The 7708-nt window shown below is 44.2% G+C and overlaps 1 protein-coding gene and 1 pseudogene across 1 annotated transcript; both read left to right on the forward strand.

Moving 5' to 3' along the window:
- Nucleotides 1–651: 651 nt before the first annotated feature.
- LOC149438446 (uncharacterized) lies at nucleotides 652–2829 on the forward strand (annotated as a pseudogene).
- On the forward strand, nucleotides 2493–7351 carry LOC149438447 (olfactory receptor 6N1-like). Its single transcript, XM_089659958.1, has 2 exons — nucleotides 2493–2552; nucleotides 6367–7351. Exons 1-2 carry the CDS (start codon nucleotides 2493–2495, stop codon nucleotides 7342–7344), a joined length of 1038 nt encoding a protein of 345 aa, XP_089516084.1. The 3' UTR covers nucleotides 7345–7351.
- Nucleotides 7352–7708: the final 357 nt, after the last annotated feature.

Consider the following 7708-nt stretch of genomic DNA (forward strand, 5'->3'; position numbering starts at 1 on the left):
TTCTTCTCATCCTTCTTCTCATCCTTCTCCTTCTTCTCATCCTTCTCCTTCTTCTCATCCTTCTCCTTCTCCTTCTCCTTCTTCTCATCCTTCTCCTTCTTCTCATCCTTCTTCTCATCCTTCTTCTCATCCTTCTCCTTCTTCTCATCCTTCTCCTTCTTCTCATCCTTCTCCTTCTCCTTCTTCTCATCCTTCTCCTTCTTCTCATCCTTCTCCTTCTCCTTCTTCTCATCCTTCTCCTTCTTCTCATCCTTCTCCTTCTCCTTCTTCTCATCCTTCTCCTTCTCCTTCTTCTCATCCTTCTCCTTCTTCTCATCCTTCTCCTTCTCCATCTTCTCATCCTTCTCCTTCTCCTTCTTCTCATCCTTCTCCTTCTGCTTCTCCTTCTCCTTCTTCTCATCCTTCTCCTTCTTCTCATCCTTCTCCTTCTTCTCATCCTTCTCCTTCTCCTTCTTCTCATCCTTCTCCTTCTTCTCATCCTTCTTCTCATCCTTCTCCTTCTTCTCATCCTTCTTCTCATCCTTCTCCTTCTTTTCATCCTTCTCCTTCTTCTCATCCTTCTCCTTCTCCTTCTTCTCATCCTTCTCCTTCTTCTCATCCTTCTCCTTCTCCTTCTTCTCATCCTTCTCCTTCTTCTCATCCTTCTTCTCATCCTTCTCCTTCTTCTCATCCTTCTCCTTCTTCTCATCCTTCTCCTTCTTCTCATCCTTCTCCTTCTCCTTCTTCTCATCCTTCTCCTTCTTCTCATCCTTCTCCTACTTCTCATCCTTCTCATTCTCCTTCTTCTCATCCTTCTCCTTCTCCTTCTTCTCATCCTTCTCCTTCTCCTTCTTCTCATCCTTCTCCTTCTCCTTCTTCTCATCCTTCTCCTTCTTCTCATCCTTCTCCTTCTTCTCATCCTTCTCCTTCTTCTCATCCTTCTCCTTCTTCTCATCCTTCTCCTTCTTCTCATCCTTCTTCTCATCCTTCTTCTCATCCTTCTCCTTCTTCTCATCCTTCTCCTTCTTCTCATCCTTCTCCTTCTCCTTCTTCTCATCCTTCTCCTTCTTCTCATCCTTCTCCTTCTTCTCATCCTTCTCCTTCTCCTTCTCATCCTTCTCCTTCTTCTCATCCTTCTCCTTCTTCTCATCCTTCTCCTTCTTCTCATCCTTCTCCTTCTTCTCATCCTTCTCCTTCTCCTTCTTCTCATCCTTCTCCTTCTTCTCATCCTTCTCCTTCTCCTTCTTCTCATCCTTCTCCTTCTCCTTCTCCTTCCTCATCTCCAAGGGCATTTAAATTAAAGGTACAGTGTTCTGCACTAATTTAAAGGCTCTCTGAAGCCTAGAAACCCTTTTAATAAGTTAACTTCATAGCGAAAAAATTCGCATCAAATCGAATTTCATACTGGAATTCGCCGAATCAGCCGAATCGAATTTTTGAGAAATTCGCTCATCTCTAGTTGTAATGCCTTTGATTATTGGTGCACCTGGTGCTCAGCATTATTGGAGTCCAGAGTTTTATGGCACCCATGTAGACAATAACAAAACTCATGATCTCTCATTTTGTGATAATACTCTTGAGGGAAAAATATGTAAGTTGCAGTCTTCTGTATATGAGCCATATTTGTTGCGGAACACTGTAAATGTATGTAAATGAACCATTCTACCTATGTCTTATGAAATGATGGTAGAAATAACGCCACAAACTGTGTGTATGGTAACTGACATTCCTGCAGTCAGAGGAATGAAAGTTCCCTTTTCAGGTTGTATCAGTAATATATTATTCTTAAATGTGGCATAATTAAACTTTTATATTACAAGGAGATAAGGATGAGTCGGTTCAGGAATATTGGAAAAGTGATTCCTTGTTAAATTCCCAATTGGGAATTTAATTTAACAATTTTGAAACAATTAATGGATAAGTCAATCGAAGTTCAACAACATGTTGAATATTTGAACACTACAATTGCACAACATGTGGTGACTACGACCATATCAAGTGGAAGACTGATAAAACTAGGATCTAGCATAGCTGACGCTACCTCCCATCATTGGTGGGATGTATTTCTGGGTTATTCTCGCTCGGCTACTAAGGTTTTGAATTTTCTAGTGCACCCTCTGCTGGTTATTATGATATTTATAGCATTATTGACATTATGGAATTGTTATATAGCTTACAAATTATTTTGCAAAAAACCAACGGTGGTTATGGCAACTTATGTCATTTGAGTTTCAATCAAGGACCGATTGTGATACATATGTGACATGAGTGTATATGATGTATGGATGAGAAGTGATTGACACTCAACTGTCATAATGCTAATGATTATAACCATTAGATGGGTAACTGGAGTTCAAAATAACATGTTGGAAGTGTACATTAAACCAGTTAAAACCAGTTGAAACCAGAGATGTGGCTGATATTCACCAGATGTGCATTCCATCAAAATAGGTAACTACGCATGATGGCACAGCCGATCACGCGTTGACTCTACCTACTCCGCAGAATCATACATGACGTTATATAACCAGGAGATACTGCGCATGGCAGTAGATAAAGACATTCCAAACTATGTATATAAAAGACGGGGGATTCTAGGGGAATTTGGGACTCATTGAAGATGCGGCAGACGTGCCTTGCGGTGATTTCCCGGATTCACCTTTGCTGACTGTTGGAGTCCCCCAGTCACTGGGCAGTGGGTGATGCTACAATATCCGGTGATGTATTGATCCTTTATTCTTGCTATAATATGATCTAAATATGATTTGCAATTCTGACAATTCTTATGTTATTATACTAACAGAACTTATTCAATAAATCATGTTTTGCTTTAATACTTATTAAGCCTAATCCGTGTATTAGTGAACGATTTGTAGTAGTGTTAAAAACACTTTGTTTTGAGGCAAAACATATATGTACTGCAAGCGGTCCCCTACTGGTTAATAGTAAAAAGATTCTAGAAGCAGTGGCTGGGAGTGAGGATAAGTTGGTCTGAACTCTCAGGGGATCCTTACCAATCCTCAAGCAGGTGGCTTGGCATGGGGTCAGGAAAGCCCTTAAAAGTGGCTGAGATGCAGGACCCTGGGAGGGGGCCCAGTGGGAAAGGGCCTACCTACAGGCAGGGTGCTGGAAAGGAGGATCTCTCAGCATCATCATCCCCCAGAGCAAGGACCACCTGTAGAGCCAGAAAAGGAGCTAGCCCAGTAGAAGGCCTGAAGGCAGCCACCTACCTAAATCTGAACACACGACTGAGACTGAGGGAGTAGTCCTACACCTCCTAGGCCAAACAAGGGAAAAAGAGCACTCTGGTGGGAAACCCAATTAGCTCCTTACCTGGGACTGTTTCATTTAAAGTGGCAGGCACTGGATTCCCTTGCCCAGGGATTCCCTCAGGCAACTGTATAAGAAGAGGATTATCTGGGGTCTGAGGAGGTACACCTGGAGAGGCTAGAGTGCTCTCCAAGCAGAACTTCTACTGTGTAAAGACTTGTACATAGTTGCTAAGGAGTTTGTCCTCACTTGTAGTTCCACTGGGCATCCTGTACACCCCTTACCCCATCCATGTTCAGCACCCCTCAATAAAACATAAAAAGCCAAGCTCAAGGACTGTTTACTGACTCTGAATGCAAGTCTGTGGAAAACTGCGTGTTGCCTGGCTGTGCAGGACTACAGGGGGACCCAAATCTCTAGCGACTCCTAAGGGGGTAGTGCTGCATATACTAATGCTGGAAAGGCTATTGTTTGAGCAATCAGATCAAGTGTCTTCAATTAAAATTCACGTAGGACCAGTCAGTAACATTTTCTTCTGGCAGAGGTCTCATGTTTGCGCTATAACACATCACAGTCCCCCTGTACATCACAGCTCCCCCTGTATGTCACAGCTCCCCCTGTACATCACAGCTCCCCCTGTACATCACAGTCCCCCTGTACATCACAGCTCCCCCTGTACATCCCACTTCCCCCTGTACATCACAGCTGTGTCTTTAACCACCTCCGCCTTCCATATAGTCCAATGACGGATGCAAGGCGGTTCTCTCATTCTGGGAGGGTGTCATATGACGTCCTTGATTTCTAACCGCGCATGCGCGGCTCCGGGAGCGCGCAGCGCGGCGATAGGTGGTGCGCTGTGTTCCTCGGGCACAGCGGATCACCGATCAATGGAAAGAGTCGAAGATGTCGGCTCGGTCATGTGATCAGCTGTGTCCAATCACAGCTGATTACATGTACACAGGGAAACGCCGGTTATCGGCATTTCTCTCCTCACACTGACAGCTCGAGAGGAGAGGAGAGCCGGTAATCGGCATTCCTCAGAGGGGACATGTACACTGATCATCAGAGCACTGATGATCATTGTGCCCTGATAATCTGTGTAGCCCCAGCAGTGCCACCTGTCAGTGTCCATCAGTGCCAGCTGTCAGTGCTCATCCATGCCACCTGCCAGTGCCACATCAGTGCCACATTTCAGTGCCTACCAGTGCACATCAATGCCACATATCAGTGCCCATCTGAGCTGCCTTTCAGTGTCACCCATCAGTGACAGTCAGTGCCACCTATCAATGCCAGTCAATGCCACCTATCAGTACTGCCAGTCGGTGCCGCCTATCAGTGTGCATCAGTGCCGCCTAACAGTGCCAGTCAGTGCCACCTAACAGTGCCAGTCAGTGCCGCCTATCAGTGCCATATATGAGTGCTGCCTTTCAGTGCCCATCAGTGATGCCTGTCAATGCCCATCAGTGTCACCTAACAGTGTCTCCTCATCAGTGCCCTTCAGTGCAGCCTATCAGTTTCCATCAGTGCAGCCTTTCAGTGCCCATCACTACAGCCTCATTAGCGCACATCAGTGAAGGAGAAAAATAACTTATTTACAAAATTTTATAACAAAAACTAAGAAAAAATGTTTTTTTTTTCAAAATTTTCAGTGGTTTTTGGTTTGTTTAAGAAAAAATAACCCAGAGGTGATTAAATACCACCAAAATAAAGCTCTATCTGTCACAAAAAAATGATAAAAATGTCATATGGGTACAGTGTTGCATGACCGCGCAATTGTCATTCAAAGTGTGACAGCGTTGAAAGCTGGAAATTGGCCTGGGCAGGAAGGGGGTATAAGTTCCCTGTAGGTTAGTGGTTAACCTATCCTTCCCCTCATAGCCCCCTTTACATCACAACCCTCGTTAACATCACAGTCCCTTCTTTACATCAGTGACCACAATCTCCCATTACTTTTACATCACAGACCCCCTTCATATCACAGCCTCACCCCCTTTACAGTAGTACTACACAGTCCTCAGCTCCCCTACATATCACAGGGCCCCTTTACATTGGAGTCCCCTACATATCACAGGGCCCATATCACAGGGCCCCTTCATATCACAGCCTCACCTCCTTTACAGTAGTACTACACAGTCCTCAGCTCCCCTCCACATCACAGATCCCCTTTACATTGGAGTCCCCTACATATCACTGTGCCCCTTCATATCACAGTTTACCTTTTACATTGTATTCTCCTTCACATTACAGTGCCTCATTACTTTGCCGTACCCTTTATAACACAGCACCCCTTTATAACACAGCACCCCTTTATAACACAACACCCCTTTATAACACAGCACCCCTTTATAACACAACACCCCTTTATAACACAGCACCCCTTTATAACACAGCACCCCTTTATAACACAGTGCCTCTCACATCAGATTGCCCATTTATATTACAGTGCCCCTTTCAATGCAAGCCTCCCCAGCCTCACAGTTCTACCTTCAGCAGGGCAGAGACAGTTATCTGGTTGGGATGTCCTCTCCTGGGTCTCCCACCTATCATCCTCACAGCAGGGCCGGGGGCGAGAGGTGCTGCAGATCTGGATGGAGGACAGGAGCTACACAACTCATTATATTACCAATCAGGTGATTACCGCTTGTTAGTTTGAAAAGACTCTCCCTCTCTGTGCAGATCTGCAGCACCTCCCACCCCCTGCCTTACTGTTAGGATTAAATCAGTGGCCATTCGGGGGACCCGGGAGAAGACACCCAGCTGCTAAGTGGCCCAGAAAGGACTGTCACTTGGTCTGGGTCCAGACTACGGTCTGCCATTTATTGATCCCTGAATTAGATATTTTGAACCATTTGCTAGTTGTCACTAAGAGGCGCCTGCTGCATCTGCTGGTACCCAGCCCCTGAGCCCACACATCTATATTTTAGATTAAGATATCCATCCAGGAGGATTTAGCACTGTCCATACTGTAACTCTGGCAACCAATGTTGAAGCCCTAATGAAGGAGGATGCTTTGGCTCAAAACGTGTTTGTTACTGGTTTGTTACTGGTTATAGCGCTGATGCTATTTGAGCAATAAAATAATATAATTAATTAATTGTATTTATTTATATGATCTAGGCCAATGAAGATTCTTTGAAATCTGTTTCTTCCAATGCAACTATTACCCATGTGACAGAATTCATCCTTTTCGGATTCCCGAGCCTCCAGAATTACAACAATTTACTTTCTTGTGGTTTTTTTTGTATCTACCTCTTCATCCTCTCTGGCAATGGCTTTATCTCCTTCTTGGTCATCTTTGACCGGCATCTCCATACCCCAATGTATTTCTTTGTCAGCAATTTGTCCTTTAGAGACATGACTTACTCTTCAGTAACCGTCCCAAAGATGTTGGCCAAGTTCCTGATGAACCTGGATACCATTTCCTACACCGCCTGCTTTGTACAGATGTATGTTATTCTGTCTTTGGGAGCAACAGAGTGTTATCTCCTGGCCGTAATGGCCTACGATCGCTACGTAGCTATATGCTCACCCTTACACTACCAAACCATCATGACAAGACAACTTTACATAATACTGGCAATGGCAGCCTGGTGTGGAGGCTTTGCGGCTCCACTCGCAGCCACCATTCTTGCCTTAAAGTTACCTTTCTGTGGTCCCAACATAATCTACCATTACTATTGTGATGATGCTCTGCTGTTCAGTTTGGCTTCTGCCGACATATCTTTCCATTTGTTAGTTAGTTTCAGTGGTGCCGTTGTCTTTTTGTCAAGCGCTTCTGTAATTCTTATATCTTACACAAAGATTATTTTAACAATCCTCAGGATCAGTTCCAAAGGAGGCCGGAAGAAAACCTTTTCTACCTGCGCCTCTCACTTTACAGTTGTCAGTATATATTTCTTGCCACTTTTGTTCATGTACCTTCGTCCACCAGCCGTCTACTCATCTGAGGTGGACTCTTTTTTGACCATGTTATATACAGTATTAACTCCCACGATGAATCCCATAATATACAGCATGAGAAACAAAGACGTTAAAATTGCTTTCCAGAGGAAAATAGGCTTCATCTGTACCAGAAGTAGTTTGGCCACAGAATAGAGCGCATGTGATTAATGAATGAAGCCATTTATTAACTTGGATGTATGTCCTTTAGAAGATGAATTAAATGGACATTCTATAACAGTTTTGGCTCAATTTGTTCTTAATTTTATACAGTTTTAGACTGATGTTTTTTACTATATATATTTATATATGCATTATTTATAACGGTTTAAGAGCTCCTGCCGGTGCTCAAGGCTATGAATTCTATTCATCCTGCTGGCAGAAAAGAGAGAAGGGAGCAGCGTCCCAAGTTACTCCAGAGACTTGGTCGTGTGTGAGGGGATGAACGCCGCTCAAACCAATCCCCAGAAGTCAGGCAAAAACTCTGTGTGATGGTTGGCCTCAGCTGCCGCTCCAGCCA

Source organism: Staurois parvus, unplaced genomic scaffold (genome assembly GCF_062004578.1).
Source record: "Staurois parvus isolate SC_StPar_1 unplaced genomic scaffold, SC_StPar_1.0 ptg001192l, whole genome shotgun sequence".
NCBI lineage: Eukaryota > Metazoa > Chordata > Amphibia > Anura > Ranidae > Staurois > Staurois parvus.

Coding starts and splice junctions, on each gene's coding strand:
- LOC149438447 (XM_089659958.1), top strand. CDS start 2,493: ATGACGTTATATAACCAGGAGATACTGCGCATGGCAGTAGATAAAGAC. Junction 2,553..6,366: donor ATAAAGACATTCCAAACTAT/GTATATAAAAGA, acceptor TATATGATCTAG/GCCAATGAAGATTCTTTGAA.